Source organism: Equus quagga, chromosome 10 (assembly GCF_021613505.1).
Source record: "Equus quagga isolate Etosha38 chromosome 10, UCLA_HA_Equagga_1.0, whole genome shotgun sequence".
Classification (NCBI taxonomy): Eukaryota; Metazoa; Chordata; class Mammalia; order Perissodactyla; family Equidae; genus Equus; species Equus quagga.
Window position 1 is genome coordinate 107,724,883 of NC_060276.1, and position 17,649 is coordinate 107,742,531.

At 40.9% G+C, this 17,649-nt stretch overlaps 1 protein-coding gene across 2 annotated transcripts in view; it reads left to right on the forward strand.

Annotated features, from left to right (window-relative positions):
* The window catches only part of SH3KBP1 (SH3 domain containing kinase binding protein 1), a 313,922-nt gene that overhangs the window by 121,734 nt on the left and 174,539 nt on the right, over window positions 1–17,649 (forward strand). For both annotated transcript variants that reach the window (XM_046673657.1, XM_046673658.1), the window contains one exon: window positions 2,100–2,223. In XM_046673657.1, the coding sequence (XP_046529613.1) occupies window positions 2,100–2,223 (124 nt within the window). The remainder of the gene's footprint in view (window positions 1–2,099; window positions 2,224–17,649) is intronic.

A 17,649-nucleotide genomic window follows, 5' to 3' on the forward strand; every position in this document is an offset into this window, starting at 1 on the left:
TGCAAGGCATATTTTAAGTTTTGTCTCCTCCCTGCTTTCCTCTAAGAAGCAACTTAAGAAATTTGGTCATTATTAGGCTTCTCTATCTGGCAAATGGGAGTAATCATTGAGGGGGACAACAGAATCTGGGATTTATGAACCAACCTCTCTCCTAGCTCTGGTTTCTCAGCCCTTAAGTACCTGCTTGATCAGATGAGTCCTTTCTAAGCTCGTGGGGTGCTGCTCTGAAGCCTTGGGTGTGAGCATTCTTGACAACCATGGCTTCTGAGGCTTTCTCCAGGGATCACCCTAGTCTCTCAGACATTTCCCTCTCCTTTACCCTTCTCCAACTGCATGCCATTAGCAGTTAATGCTAAGCAAATGCTTGCCGTGTCGCCCGCAACCCACTGAACTTCTCCGAGTTACTCCTTGGCAAAATTGGATGTTGTATCACTGTATTACATTGTGTCCAGGTGGGAAATTTGTGTGTGCATGGTCATATCCACACTGCAATGGAAAGTGAGGTTTGAGCAACTGTTCTACCCCCAAAGAAGCAACCGTTGGAGAGTGAGCCCCCGTGGTGGCTTGTTTTCTTTACTTCTAGAGCCATAGCAGACTGGCAGCCATCATGCAGCTCAGGCAGACAATGTTTGCAGATTGTCCCCTGATGCCATCTGCCTGCGAGGCTGCAGAAGCCCCCGGCAACTGCTGTTCTAGCAGGTGCTGGGGCTGCTGAGGTAGGAGTCCGTGTACATACATACGCGTGCACACAGCTTTATGCTGTGTCGGCCTGGGACGCCAGTTGAAACTCTCAACCAACCCAGCAAAGCACCAGCCACAGTTGCTGGTTTCCGGTGGGGCCCTGGTGAGGGAGAGAGGGTGAGGCTGTTGTGAACAGAGCCAGCAATCGGGGAATTGGATACAGTAACTAATGCTCGGGTGTGTAGGAAGCTGCCAGGCTGTGGCTATGTTTTGACAAGCTTTTGTTCTTTTCTTTCCACCTCTGCCCAGGCCAAATTGTGTCCCCCTACCTAATCTCCCATCTTCATGTTCATTCCATAGAAGGAGCCCATCCCCATTTCTTGCCCCGGGCTCTTTCTAAAGAACACCTCTCTCATCTGTGAGCTCTTCCGGCCACTCACATGCTTTGGGTCTAGCCCTTAGCTTCCTCTTTTTCCCAAGTCAGCATGATCATGGGTTCAGACAAGCCCAGAATCCCCCTAGTCCAGGCCTGCAGTGTGCGTTACTATCATTTCAGGCTATTAATGCCTTAGAAAATAATTATGTAAATTATTAAAGTAATTTGAAATAATTGTATCAGCCATCAGGTTTTAAAAATCCAGATGTTAATGGAGCTTTCATAAGAGACCACCTAGAGCAGACTTTCTCTGTAAAGGGCCAGGTATTTTTGGCTTTGATCTTTGTTCCAACGACGCAACTCTGTCTTCGTAGCATCAAAGCAGCCATAGAAAATACTGAAACGAATGAAGGTGGTTGTGTTGTAATGAAACTTTATTTGTGAAAATAGATGATGGGCTGTAGTTTGCTGACCCTTGGCCTAGAATGACAGTCTTTATTTCGGTTCATTATCCTTATATTTTTCTTTGTCAAGAGTTATGAAAGGCAGAGGAACTAGACAACTGTAAATGAACTTAAATCATTATCGCTTGGGGTTTAGCATAGTTGTGAGCACAATCGTGATTTGAGAATATGCTTCTCTAAACCCCTGTCGGGAAGAAGAGAAACCAGAAGGCTTTTAAGGGATGACTCTACTTGGCCAAAGCTTGTCATTGTTCAAAGAGGAGAGCAGGCTGTCACTTAGAGCTGTACCGTGGCCTTTCTGTATCATTCATTCTTTATGGTCACTTGGAATGGCCGTAGTCCCATAAGGTCACATAACCATATTGGACATCATTCCATTTTATAGGACCAGGAGCATCTCTAGTAAATGTAAGGAAAACAAGCTACAAAAATATAGGAAACGGTGTTTTTCAAACATCACGTTATGCTGAGTTGAGATCATTATAGTTCATTTTCAGAAAGCTGAAGCTTAAAATAGTCAAAAAGGCATTCCAAAATTTCAAACTACAATGTTGTTTTCCTTTTATCTATCCTCACAGGAAATAAAGAAAGAGATGAAGAAAGACCCTCTCTCTAGCAAAGCTCCAGAAAAGCCCCTGCACGAAGTGTCCAGCGGAAATGCTTTGCTGTCTTCTGAAACAATCCTAAGAACCAATAAGAGAGGTATGGAAAAGAGGAAAGAGCCCTCTCCCCACACACAAAGCGAAACTGGAAACTTCTGGCTGAACTGTGTCCAATTTTGAATTGCTGGAAAATTGAATGGCATTTGCCCTTTTGTTTTTTAATAAATTTTAGAGACACACACACACGGCAAGTAACAATACAATAGCTATAATAAAGGGAATGAATAAAAATTTTTTTGACAATGGGAAAGTAGACTAAATTTGTAAATGCCGATTTTTCTAGGACTTCAGCTTTCGCTTTCATGTCTATTTTTGTGGATGAAAGGTGACTTTAGAGAATGCTGTGGTGCAGGCTGAGTTGTATATGTCTGGCCATGCTCTCTTCTTAAAGTAAGAGCAGGCTTTATCAGGGTCTTTCTCTCTCTAACCACTGGGCTCCCAAACAGACCTTGTCTCTCTTGGTTTAGGAGCCATACGTGTGAAGATAGAGCCCACACTTCCATCTAACCAAGAGACCTTTAGCCATTTTGTTTCCCTCTTTTGAGACCTCAAGGCAGATTTTCAGGTGTCAGCGTTGGAGTTTGTTTTCTCCCCATTCCCCCTTTGTGACATTGTTGTTTGAAACGACAGAAAAGAGAATATAAGATTGCTGAGAGGTCTCTATTCAGTTTTATGCCATAGTCACACTAGATGCCCTCAGTTTTTTCCGCCCCTGCCCTCACCATGAATCAACCAGGGTGCGTACCAAGCATGCCCGCGGTAGGTGAGCATTCGGCTGCAGGCTTTTCACAGCCTGATTACTTCCTTAAAGAGAAATATAGAGCTGTTCAAAAGCAGGAGCAGGAAATGTATTAGCAAAGAGTTCCATTAAAAAGAAAAAAGAAGCAAGTTTACATAACCATGGGGGAAGAACAGCTAATCTTTCATAAAATTTAGACAGCATAAGAATTTGTCCAATAAACAGTCCATTGATCATAGTGCCTGAGACATTAGCTTTGTGTCTCTCTTCCTTCCTGCCTCTTCCTCTACCCCCTCCAGCTGCCCTGGGTTACATTTCCTTTTTTGAATTATTCAGATTAAATATTGGCTGGAGGCCCACGCTGGTTAGCAGCTATAGGATTTTCTTCCTTTTCTTCTTTTTCTGTTTTTTGTTGTTGTTTTTTTAAATCCCATCCAACCAGTGCAGGGGATTTCCCATTTTAAGAATTAAGCATACTTTGCTGTAAAACTATACTTGTCCCCAAAAGCGCCTCCTGCATTCTTGCAAGTAAGTTCCAGAACTCCTGAGGCCTGCCCTCATTGGATTAGGAGAGCTAGAGTTCAGTGTGTCTTTCTACATTCCCCAGCCTCCTTTGCTGATCTGAGCCCCTCCCCTTCCTCCTGATGCTTCTTTGGTCATGGGCTGAGGAATTGCATACACATTGACGGGCAGCAATGGGTCTCCTGCCAGGCCTGTTTTTGTAAAGTAAACAGGAGAATTAAGGTAATTAATTAATTTAACAAGATAAGGAATTAATTAAGTTAAGGAATTAAGTTAATTATCCAGATAAATTCGATAAAATTACCTGAGAACTTTAAATCAACGAAGGAATCTAACTTTTCAGATAATTATCTCTTGACAACTAAAAATCTGGCCTTTGAGGTCCCCTGTGGAATTTTTCATTAACCAGAAAATGGCATTAAAAGGGGTGGTTTACTGACTTCTGTCCCTTTTTAGCCTCCACCTTAGGCCTACAGCCTGATTATGACCAATGTTTTACTCTTAGGTATTTTACATATTGAATCCGCCAGTGGCTCTGAGACCCTAGCACATGGAGGCATTCTGTAAATATGAAACACATAACAAACCATCTTCTTTCTGTCCCAGGCTTCACACTGACCCCGGGTCACCTGGACCAAACATAAATTTCCAGCTGAAGGGAAGCATTGTGTGCCAGGGCCTGTCCCGTCTTTGGCCCTGCCCCCACCCGTCAAGACTCACAGTATCCTACTACTCCTTCTAATAAACAGCGGGCCGGATTGATTGGCCTTGTCAGGCCAGATAAATAGGTCATTGTGCTGAGCTCAAAAGCTACATTTTTTTCCCACCCCAAATCAATGAAAAACCACTTTTTTTCCCTTAAAACAAGGATCAGAGGCTAAATCTGTGGGATGATTCTAGTTACTTGTAAACACTTCCGTCCAACTAATTTTTCAAGTTTTATGAGTTTTCGTAAATGACTGAAGTCTCCTCCGTCCCCGGGTTCCGTCAAGTTTGTCCCTAGAAATCTCTTGAAAGTTTTTGTCTATTGCTGTTGTTATGGAGGGAAGTTACTTTCAGAGTTTGGTGACAGCTTGATTTGATTCACTAACATGGGATCTTTCTTACAGTATGTAAGTCCACCTTACGATTCAGCCTTGGATCCTGTGAGAGTTTAATAGAAGTAACCCAAGATCTTTATCTTTATCAAAGATGAGATAACTGTTTCCTTTATATGGGCCTTATTATTTGATACAGGCTTAGCGTTGGTTTAATAAAGAAAGATCGAAGAATATTTCTATCATGAGTCTGAAATTGATCCACTCCATGGGGTCTTGAACTTGACATAGACTTAGCTGAAGAAGTTTGCCGAGTTGTGTCTAGCAGTTTTTGCATTTGGGGACATGCCTCGCTTTGCAGCAATGGCGAATGAGTCATAGCACCTCAAGTGTAGGATGAGCTCGCGCTCCCCAGGCACCTGCATAAGGTCAAAAGATACCCTGGGTTTGAAGAAAGCTGTTCATAGCCTTCAGAAAAGGCCAGGACTGTGGAAACATTAGTTTGGGGACCAATTAGTTTCAGTTTTCAGCTTTAACCTTTGCAAATTTCTACAGAGTTGATTTAGGGAGGTACTGGAATGACTCCATGGGCTTTTCACTTGAGAAAAACATGTGACTGAAATTGAGAGCGAGCGAGCAGATCCTCCAGCTGGCTTGGCAGCCATCAGCTATACATTCCAGGCGTTAGGACTGTAGGGGCAGTTGTGGCTGCACCCACCCCGGGCCACTTCTCTAGTTGTTACCCGCGTCACAGTGAAGGAGCTTCCTGTTTGAAACAAGACTTTCCCAAGGATTAAGAAGTCATTTTTCATTTAAATTTGCAGCATGGATGTTGTATATCCTGAAATTATCCCAGACTCCAGTATGTTGACAAATTGCAGCTAGAAAATCTGAAAACTTTCCTTGTAGCCAAATGTCGTTCTTATGAACCAGACAGAAAAAGATTGTCTGTTTCCTTCTGAGAATGATTTCTTTTTTTTTTTTTTTTTGAGGAAGATTAGCCCTGAGCTAACTGCTGCCCATCCTCCTCTTTTTGCCAAGGAGGACTGGTCCTGAGCTAACATCCGTGCCCATCTTTCTCTACTTTATATGTGGGACGCCTACCACAGCTTGGCATACCAAGCAGTGCCAGGTCCACACCCGGGATCTGAATGGGCGAACCCGGGGCCGCTGAAGCGGAACATGCAAACTTAACCGCTGAGCCACCGGCCTGGCCCCTGAGAATGATTTATTCTTTTGTTTCTTCTGTTGTTAAGCCCATATAGGAGACTAATGGGCCCTCCTAAATTGGAACATTGATATATGGAGGAATTTTTTAAAAAATCATTCAAACCTCAAGTTTAAAACAAAACGGAACAAAATGGACATTTTAACAGTTAATAGCAGATACTCTAAGTGCATTATTGAAAATGAACAAGGAAGATTTTGTCCATTTGAATATGAACTCTTCTCTACTTGAATTAAAATTAAAAAATAATTTGGTTTCATCCTTAGAAAGGTCTCTCCACCAGCTTTATCCATGTGATAGGTTAAGCATCCAGGCTCTAATCTATCCTGCTGGCCTGTGTAAGGACCAGCTTGTGTTTCAGGGCTCTCGTTTCCGCATTTTTGCATTGTTAGCAGACCTCATGGGGAAGCTGCCTCTCCACCTCTCTTTGAACCCCTCCTGCTGCCTGTAATTTTGGACATTGTTCCTTCCTCACTTTTGGGTGGATACTTAGGAACATTCAGTATCACATGTTGACAGCGTGCCTACTATTGGCCTGCCCTTGTGCTTGGTGTTGGGGCAGATAGAAAGACTAGAAAAATACCAGCCAGTACTGCCTGCAAACAGTTCCAGTCTGTTATATCTCTTGGGAAATGTTAAAAAAGTGCTATACATTTTTTATGGCAAGGTGGGGCTATGTCTCTTATTTACTTCTGTCATTCTGAATGTGAAGCCACTCCACGGATTTCTGGTTGGCTTTATATGTCCTTGTTTCTATTTCCAGTTTATCATGAATTCAGTGTTTGGTAAGTCTCTATTGTATTTTGCACATTTCTTCTTCTTTGCTGTTATTATTGTTATTGTTATGCTTTCCTGATATAAAATGTATTTTATAATCATCTTTTTAAGTCGCTCTGCTACTTTGGCATCTGCCTTCTGAAAGATAAACTGCTTTTACCATCTTTATTTAAGGTTTGTTATGCATTTGCATTTTACTGCCCCTTCCAGAGGTTAATGCTGAAAGATCTGATGGTCTAAAAGGTGTTATTTGTAACAGGTTTAGCAGCACTGAAGCTACGAGATGAGATTCAAGTTGAGATGGGGAGTTGGTATGTGGATGTGACTTTAAATGTAGACCGTGACTCTGTGGGCTCATTTCTCATGTGTTCAGTCCTTCAGACAGGTTTAATTCAAAAGCTTTCCTTAACAGAAGGACCAACAGCTGCTCTGCCTCTGGTGACACACTGTTGCTTTAAAAGTGCAGAAATTCTTCAGAATTCGTTTTGTGTGTGGATGGGTGATACATACGTGCCCCTCAACAGAATCTGGGCCTCATGTTTGCCGCATGGAAGGGCTCTCCATTTTGGTCTGCTGCCTGTAGCTGTCAGAAGAATTTTACCTAGCATTTATCTCTCTCTTCCTCACAGTTTCAGCACTAGTCATTCCAATCCCTACACAGATCTGGCCGTAGAGACCTCCCTCCCTTGTCTCGACTGAAGGGGAAACATTTTTTCAAGCTTTCATTTCTTTAGCATTTACTTGGCTACTCGGAACACTGTTCTTGAGGTATCTGTTGACTTGTTCATTAGAACATGAGTGAGTGAGTGTGTGTGTATGTGTGTGCATGTGCAAATGTGTGGGTGCTAGCATGGAACTTTTGTGTTGGCTTGGAGGCAGTGGCCTGGATCTTGGTAGGCTGTGGGCTCTTTGTTTGAAATGAAACTATAAACAAAGGATGGAAAAAGTGTGTCCTTAATAAAGAAAATGTCAACTGCTTTGGTTTTCCAGTGCTTCGTTGTTTAAGGTAGATGTAAGATCTGAGGATTTGTTTATAGAGACAGGACTTTTTTCCTTTCAAATTTCCTTTTGAGGAAACAAATGTGAATTACCCCCAGTTAACTACGAATTTGAAAATGTGGCATGTTGGGTCAGATTTTTCTTTGAGTTTCCAAATCACCTGTCGATTTTACCTAAATTGCTGACTTTGATGGGTGGGTAAAAGAATAAGAGTTAAGAGAAGGCATTACTGTTGTATGGAGGTTCTTGGCCAGCCCCTGAGCTGGTCTTTTCCATAGGGAGGGAAAGATAAAGCTGGCAACCTGGCAGTGAACATGGATGGATATAATACATAGTCATTCAATAATATATGTCTATGTGAATGTATCTATATATGCATTTATAGCCTTTTTTTCCCAGTGGGCCTTCATTCTTGAAAGCTTGAGAGTAAAGGGACCATATAGAGGTCTTTTAAAGTTACTGATCCCTGGCTGCATTTCTGACAAGTTCTGTTGGGAGCCTGTGTTAGGACCAGTAATTGATAGAGTATGTGGCCCTTGTTCATTTTCTTATCTGAGAAGTACTGTCTCTTGGGTCTAGGGGTGGTGGTGAAATGGGTGAAAAAAGCCATTCTGGAGGGGTATTGCTATCTTATCTTTTCTACACATTTTTATGTGTGGGTCATTGACAAAATTGGTTTTTAGAATTTTCCTTCTGTTTATCTCTCTTTGATCTCTCTGTCCTGGTTCCAAGGCGTTAACAGTAGAGTAATGAGTGTCCCATGGAACAATCGTTGATTTAGACTTCCACCATACTCCTGCTGGGTTTCCACCCAAGCCCGTGAAGTGGTTTTGTGGTGGTGGCTCCACCTGGTGGCGCTCCTCAGAAACTCCTCCTCTTTACCTTTTCTTTCTCCCTGGGGAAACCTTGTGCAAGATGCCTGGGGTTCCTCTGACTTAGTGTTCTCAATTCATGCAATTCCATCTCAGATCCATGGCTTCTCACATTACACACATGTTCTCTTTAGCTCCTTTCCTTTCTCTTCTGATATTTGCTCATTGAACTCACAGAATCTGTTTCTCCATCCTTGTTCCATCTGTTCTAACTTTACGGACCAGGATCATTGTTCATAAGCATAAAAAGAAAGAACTCCTGTATGCGTGATTCTAGGTAGAGGTATTAATTTGGACACAGTAAAGAATTACACTAAAATCTCTACAGGTAAGCCAAGTCTCCTCCTTATAGCTCCAAGTACCCCTGACTACTTCTTCGTTTCTCGTTGAACCCAGTTTCCTCTAAGGAGCAATATTTTGTTACTGATATTGTTTTCAGTTGTCAGCAGGTAGCGAAATAAAAAGCCAGCTGACTTCGTTGGCTTCATTCTCGTTTGTCAGTTCTCTAGATGAAGCCCCTTCTTGCCTGGCCACAAGCTGCCCTCCTGCCCCCCTGCCCCACTCTAGGTATCCCACCAAGCATAAGTATCCTTGATAAATAAAAGTCTTTCTTCTTTAATTTCATTGCTTTTCGGTTTTTGTTAGTTGACAACATTGTGGATGTGCCTTGTTTCAGCGACATTGCAGGTTAGTCTGGAAACTTAGTCACCGCTTATGACTTTGTTTCTGTGGGAAGAACATTCAGAATTCCAAACACTGTGCATAGCACATAACCCACTTGTAAATCTGTCTTCCTATTTTGTTTTTTATATTTCTGGCATGAAACCTCAGGTACCTTTAAAAGTCAGGGAGTCCATATAAATGGGAATGACTGACGTTTTCTCATGTTTCAGAGGAGTGTACAATCCACGTGTGCAGAATGCTGGAATTGTACACGCTCCATACAGTCCACCAGGCTCTGAGGAGAGCACTGAGTTCAACCACATCGCACCATTGTATACAGTGCTTATTCCCACCGGTCATGAGTTGGACCTTGGTGGGTCCAAGTTTGTATAAGACATGTTCTGAAAGGGATGCTATTGTATATTTCCATTTACTAGAGAGGAGACCATGCAACAAGTGTGGAGCACTCAGATAGAAATCAGGCCAGCATTTCTCAATGTGTGTTGCACAGAATTATAGCCCTGCAAAATATTCCACAAAAGAGAGAAGCAGAGAGAGGAGACAAAGAGGGAGAGAAAATTAGCTCTCTGGACAAACAAATTTTGGCTACAGCTGTACACACCAACACCTTTTTAGAGACTGACAAGCACATCAGCACATTGCAGGCTCTCAGATGTCCTATGGTGAGGAAACCTGCTTGTCTTTGACCACAGAACCGTATTTTACTGAGTACTAGTTAGGACTCTGCTTTGGGATGTGCTGGGCTTTAAAATGCAGGTCAAGATGCTGTCTAAGCATCTCTGAGATCATCTTTAGATTCTCCCTTGCACAGGGAATGTTAAAGTGAGTCAGCAGAGAAATGACTGATGACACTTCGAAAGCCTGTGGCTGTGAAAACACAAGTTAGATGATGCTGGGAGAACATTCCCCAAATCTAAAACTTGAAAGCCAGCCCTTTTCATAGTTTTTCAAGTGACGAGCTGAAAGGAATTGTTTCCCTTGATCATTTCTTGGGTCATTGTGTCTAAGAGTGTCTCCCTGGGCTGGGTTTTGGCAGGAAAAGTGGGCTGGGTGAGCTGACCCAGTGAATGGCAAGGCTGGGTCTACCTGGGACTTGGGTCAGGATAGAACCTGGGATTCCATGGGTGGATTTTATAGTGATGAAAAAACAGTGGTCCCATGTCATCAAAACAGTCCCCTTGCGTTCTCTATCTGCTTCAGTTGAAAGACAGGGAATCTTAGCTTTGCTCGATACCATTAAAACTCTGCATGGACATAAATAAGAGCTTTGTTTACTTTCTTCCCCTATTAGTGAAAGAGGCTGCCATTTTGAGTTCAGGTAATGAACCCATATGTGGCGCCGTAAAGAAAACTTACATATTCTGCCATTTTAGAGTTCTGGAATCAGGATTCCTGAGGTGGCTGAGGTCCCTGATGGTGGCCCAGCCTTTGGCCTGATGCAGGGACCCACTCATCGACATGCCAGGAAAGAGGACATGGAGCCTCTCCCTAGGGGACCTGAAAGGATACCCGTCTGATCTGGGGGACTGACCTTTGCCAGAGCTCACATGGGATCTTCCTTTCCAAAGGAAGATTGTTCTGGGTAGAGAACTGGTAGGTTAATTAAAGGTAATTAATAAGAGGCATTGGGACAGTAGCTGTCCTTACTTGTAGAAAGCCCTGGAGGGGCCGGCCGGTGGCGCAGCAGTTAAGTTCGCACGTTCTGCTTCTCGGCGGCCTGGGGTTCGCTGGTTCGGATCCCAGGTGCGGAGATGGCACCGCTTGGCAGGCCATGCTGTGGTAGGCATCCCACATATAAAGTAGAGGAAGATGGGCATGGATGTTAGCTCAGGGCCAGGCTTCCTCAGTGAAAAGAGGAGGATTGGCAGTAGTTAGCTCAGGGCTAATCTTCCTCAAAAAAAAAAAAAAAAAAAGCCCTGGAAAAGGGGCCTTTTCTTTTGCAACTTCCTCAGTTTCTTCTAATTATACCTAGTGGTTTGTCATCACTTCCTGGTCTCCCAGATGCCACCTGCAGCCTCAGTTTAGTCTCTGGACTTACAGATTTTTGTGCTTGTGAGACCCTGGGACTGTTGTACCCTGAACAACAAGGACATTTCATGGCCCACCTTCCTAACCCAAGGTCAGGCCGATAGTGGGCCCAGCTGCAGTGCCAGTTGGACAGCCCTTGTTGTCCCCAACCAGGAAGGGAAAGAGAGAACAGCTAGAAACTCCCCCCTGGGTATGTGTATGCGCATAAGGAAGCACATTTGAGGAAGACTGAACTGCTTGTTCCATTTGTGTTTCTCTGGAGACCTGAATAAGCTTAGTGGCAACAGGGCCTTGTTGCAGGAAGAATGGTTGTTGGCAGATTCCAAGCCCCTCTTCTGCTACACCCCCGAAGTTTCTGAGGGACTTTAGGCAAGTCTCATACTCTGTTTTCTAAATCTGTAAAATAAGGAGACTACTCTTGTTAATTCCCTCAGGGAAACTGTGAGGATAAAAATGAGGAAAGATAATAAATATGAGGGCAGAAGGTGGGAATAGAGTAAACTAGGATGGGGAGTCATTCGCTGAATACAGTAGTAGTTGTTATTAAAAGTGGTAAACTGCTAGGAAGACCGAAGAGCATTGGGGAAAAAATTACAGATCTATGGAAAATAGTAATAAAGTGTTGTTTCCATGAAGCCACTAGTTATTGGATGCACATGGAGCATTCTCCAGGATAGACCATATGATAGGCCATAAAAGAAGTCTCAATAAATTTAAAAGGATTAAAATCGTACAAAGTGTGTTCTCCAACCACAGTGGAGTTAAATTAGAAATCAACAACAGAAGGAAATTTGGGAAATTCACTAATATATGGAAATTAAGCAACACACTCCTAAATAGCCAGTAGACCAAAGAAGAATCCACAAGGGAAATTTCAAAATACTTTGAATGAAAATGAAAACCCAACATCCAAAAATTTACTGCATGCAGCTAAAGTAATACTTAGAGTGAAATTTATAGCTGCAAATGCCTATATTCACAAAGAAAACAAATCTCAATACTCTTTCTTTTTTCCCCTCAGATTTTAGTGAGATATAATTGACATACATCATGTAAGTTCAAGGTGCACAGTGTGATGATTTGATACGTGTATATATTGTGAAGTGATTACCACAATAAGTTCACAAATCCTTCACCTTGTGTAATTACCATTTTTTTAGTTGTTGCGGTGAGAACATATAAGATTTGTATTTCTCTAACTTATTTCACTTAGCATAATGCCCTCAAGATTCATTCATGTTGTTCCAAATAGTAGGATTTCCTCTTTTTTCATGACTGAGTAATATTCCTCTGTGTGTATGTGTGTGTGTGTATCTGTCACATTTTCTTTATCCCTTCATCTGTTGATGGATGCTTAGGTTGTTTCCATGTATTGGCTATTGTGAATAATGCTACAATGAACATGGGGGTAACAGATATCTCTTCCAGATAGTGATTCCATTTCCTTTGCATATATACCCAGAAGTGCAATCGTGAGTACCCTAACTTTCTACCTTAAGAAACTAGAAAGGGGTTAAACCAAACCCAAAGCAAGCAGAAAGAAGGAAATAATAAAGATTAGAGGGGAAATAAGTGCAAGAGGCAATAGAAAAACACTATAGAAAATCAATGAAACCAAAAGTTGGTTCTTTGCAATGGTCAACAAAATTGATAAACTTTAGCTATACTGATCAAGAAAAACAGAAGAGAAGATTTAAACTACTAATATGAGGAATTAAAAGGGGGACATCACTACTGATCTTAGAGAAATTAAAAGGGAATACTATAAACAATTTATACTCTGCTGGTGGAAATGTAAAACAGTGCAGCTGCTTTGGCAAACAGTCTGGCATTTCCTCAAACTGTTAAGTATAGAGTTGTCATATGACCCAGCACTCCACACCCAACAGAAGTGAAAACATACGTCCACATACAAATTTGTACACGAATGTTCATAGCAGCACAATTCATAATAGCCGAAAGTGGAAACAACCCAAGTGTCCATTGACTGATGAATGGACGAACAAAATGTGTTTTATCCATACAATGGAATATTATTTGGCAATGAAAAGGAATGAAGTACCAATACATGCTACAACATGGATGGGGCTTAAAAACATTATGCTAAATGGAAGAGGCCAGACACAAAAGATCAGGTGTGATGTAATTCCATTTATTTGGATGTCCAGAATAAACAAATCTTTAGAGACACAAAGTAGAGTAGTGTTTGCCTAGAACTGGGTGTGGAAATGGAAAGTGGCTGCTCATGGGCATGAGGTTCTTTTGGGGGGTGATGGAAATGTTCTAAAATTAGATTGGTGTGATGGTTGCATAATTCTTTAAATATATAGAAACCATTTAACTGTACACTTAAAATGGGTGAATTTTATGAGATAGAAATTATACCTCAATGAAGCTGTTTAAAAAAAAGATTTCCACACAAATTGGTGTTAAAATGCAGTGTCTGGCTGTGCCTGGCTGTCTGTCTCTCTCTTTTACGTACCCTATCGCTACCCCCTCCCAGCTGAGGAACAAGATGTGTCATTCTATTTATTCAGGTCTTTAAAATTATATAGTTCTCAGTGAAGCTTTATATTTTTCTTCATTCAATCAGTTGCCTAGGAGATAGTGAGTCTGAGGGATCAAAAAGACACTGTTTTGCTAGGGATGACCTAAATATTAGGTAATCGATTTGAGGAGGGTAGAGAACTGACTGTGGCATTCTATTGTTCATTTTTTGAGAAAAAAAATGAGATTCCCTGTAAATCAAAAGCCAAGCCTCTTATAGTCTAAATTCTGTGCTTCATAGAGAGACTCTTTGCTGGAAAGGAAAGAATCCATTTATGGTTCCAATTTTTCTTGCCATTGTTCGTAACTCTTTGTTGGCTATTTTCACTCATGAACCTTTATCTGCAGCTCTGCTGATTTCTTAGGAAAGATTCTTAGATGTGGAATTACTGGACAGAAGCATGTATATATTTTATGGGATTTTCAGTCATTATGGTCAAATCGATTTCCTGAAGGCCTGCACCAATTTACACCATCACTAAGTGGGGAGAAGTGGGGAGAGTGCTTATTAGTGTTTTAAGTTTGAACTCCTTTGGTTAATAGAGTACTTGAACATTTTTTTTCTCTGTCATTTGTTCATATTCTTTGCTCTTATATTGAGATCTTTATATTGTTCTCACTGATTAGTTCATTATTCTTTTGTCATTAGTGGCAAATTGTGCTTCCCAGTTTGTTGGCTTTCATTTTTGTTTACAGTTGGTTTTGTACAGAAATAGTACATTTTTATGCAAATTAGTATATCATTTTATTTTATGATTTATCTGAATAAATTATCCCAAGTTTTCTTCTCCTTTATACTGCATTCATTTTTTACTTCTAATTTTGAAAATTTTTTATTTTTGGTGAGGAAGATTGGCCCTGAGCTAACATCTGTTGCCAATCTTCCTCTATTTGCTTGAAGATGATTGTCCCTGAGCTAACATCTGTACCAATCTTCCTCTGTTTTTTGTATGTGGGACACCACCACAGCATGGCTTGATGAGCGGTGTGTAGGTCCATGCCCGGGATCCGAACCTGGGAACCCCAGGCTACCGAAGTGGAGCACGTGGACTTAACCACTATGCCGCTGGGCCAGCACCTCTAATTTTTTATCTATATAGAATTTTGATACATAGTATGAGGTTAGTATGCAAATTGATTTTTACTTTGAAATAGCCGCTTTTCCAGGACCATTTGAGTAATCCAGCCCTTCCCCCCATTAATTAACAAGTGGCACCTCATTTGTCATATAATGTTATTGTATATATATTAGGGCATTTTTTCTGGACTTTTAATTCTGTAGCAGTAATTTGTCTCACCATTCTTGTATCAATATAGTTAACTCTTGTGGCTTCATAATACATTTTAATATATAACATGGCTTTTCTCCTTCCTATTATCATTCTTCATTTTCAAAAATGTGTTAGCTACTCTCACTTGTTTATTCTAAAATCATGCGATTAAGTTTTTAAAAATTCCGTTTGGATTTGGATTTGAATTAAATTAGAACTAAAAGTCAATTTAGAAAGAATTAACATTTTCCCGACTTTTTTGTTTAAAAGTTTTGTATTGTGTCATATAAAAGGTGTTTATGTACAGTTGCATAAGTGAAAACCTTTTCTCCCCTCCCCAAACATCACAGTGAACCAAATCTTGCAAATATACCACCAAATTAAAATATATGTTCCCTTATGAATTCTAAACAGCTAATTTTAGTGATCCAGTGACGCCGGTACTCTTTAGTCAAGTGTCAGTCATGGTTTTATTTGTGCAGCCTTGCTTACTCCTTTTAATGTCATTCCCACCTAGACTGTGGTTATTGTTGGCTTTTGTAAATAGGATTTTTCTACCCTCATATTTTTTTCTTATTGCTGATCCACAGAAGAATTTAACTTTTGAATACTTCTGTTATAATAGCCCTTTGTGGAACCCTCTTGTTAATTAAAAAATGTTCCCCTTTAATATTAAGAGAATTATCAGTCATTAGCTTTCAGAAGATGGGTGAGTGGAAATTACAAAATGCTACATTTGAATAAAAGACATTTTATAAACAAGAATTCCTTAACTTGGATAGAGCTTTACAGTTTAGAGAGAGAGAGACCAAAAGACTCGTTCACTTCTTAGAATAACCCCATGAAGGGTGGTAAGAGAAACAGCATTATCAGTCCGTTTTAAATCTAAGGAGACTGAGGTGGGAAGAGATAAACAATGACTTAGCCAAGGCACCAATAAAGGCAGACGTGGAAGTTCTCGTGCTGCCTTTGTCGCTCAAAAATATATGCAGTAATATGAGGAATAGTGCCTTAGTGAGTGGCTCATCTTAAATGCTTATTTTTGGATGCTTGTGGCTGCATTTCATTCTATTAATACACTTAGATTCTTTTTTGTTTGTGTGTGTGCGTGCGCATGTTTAGATTTTGATTTTCTCTACTAGATTGTAAGCTCCTTGAAGGAAAAAGCCACGTTGTATTCATCTTTGAACCAACTTTAATTATCGGTTGGAAGTATGTACTTGTACTCAAACACCCTAACCCTTTTGAAAAAACAAGTGGCCAAAAGGAAAACTACCAGAGAAAGAGCAAGCTATTAAGCTATATATTTAGGGGGAAGCTATTGAAATTCTGTGATTCAGAGAAATTGTCTTTGCTGACTGAGTGCTGAGGGAGACAGGAGACTTATTAAGTGTCTGTTTTGGAAAGTGGATCATGAGAATAAGTAGTGAATATAGCTCTAGGCCTGATGATGGGCCATTAGCAGAGAATGCAAAATACATTTCCAAAGGAAGAAATTTGAACCAGATCTTGAGTAACAAGATTGAAAGTAGAATGAAGTTAGAAGGGTAGCTGTGTTTGAGAGAAGGCTCCTAACTTTTTCCTATTTCCTGGTATGACATGAGATATATGTTGGGAGCATATATCCAGGGCGAGGGAAGGTTAGCTTCTATGTGATCATTGGATTCTGCATTTGATTTTACACTCTTCCTCAGCGTTTTCTAAATGAAAGTGTATAGAGTTCAGTTTATTTTACATACAGCAGTGTATCGGCTCTTCTCTTTTTGTGGGAGTACGTGGGCCAGACTCAGCTTTTCCTTACTTTCTGGCCTTTTCCCTCTCTGATATTTGATTGCTCATCATCACTATTGTCAGAGTCAAGGAGAGAAAGTGAAGATATTAATCAAAAGAGATGGTTGGATTATGTGATTATATGTTAATTTTGCTTGTTGGGAACCCAGTATTATGAATTACCAGTGATGAGTATTGTGTTTTCAGATTTCAGTTCAAGTAAAATCTGTGTAACCACATCTGGTTGGTTTGTAGAAGATGCTGGAACTCTGAAGCAGGGAGCCCTCTACCCTCCTCCCCCCTCACTCTCTTGCTTCTTTCCCCTCTCCCCGCTTCCATTCTCCCTGGGGCCAACTTGGGTGGATTCTTCAGTATTGTCATTCCTTGCAAAGGAAAATCAGATTTCCAGAATGTTTTGCTATTAAGTTTTCCTCTTCTTTTTTTTTTTTTTGAGGAAGATTAGCCCTGAGCTAACATCTGCTGCCAATCCTCCTCTTTTTGCTGAGGAAGACTGGCCCTGAACTAACATCCATGCCCATCTTCCTCTACTTTATATGTGGGACGCCTACCACAGCATGGCTTTTGCCAAGCGGTGCCATGTCCACACCCGGGATCCGAACCAGGGAACCCCGGGCCGCCGAGAAGCGGAACGTGTGCACTTAACCACTGCGCCACCGGGCCGGCCCCTCCCCTTATTTCTTTTATCCCTTTTCTAGGCCATGGTATTTGACAGATTAGAACACACAAATGAACACAAGCATACTGTTAATAGTTATCTTTTTTTAAAAAAACATTGTTTAGGGAAAAAACGATACCAATTGGTTTATGTTTGACTTTTAAAAAGCTTTAAAGCAACTCTTGATAATATCACTGGAAGTAGGTTTTTTTGGAAAAAGTTAGCTTTCTTTGTAATTTGCTTTTGACTAAATCATTGAAATATAAGATGAGACACTTGAAGTTTTATACAAAGAGAAAAAGTAAACGAGTTACCA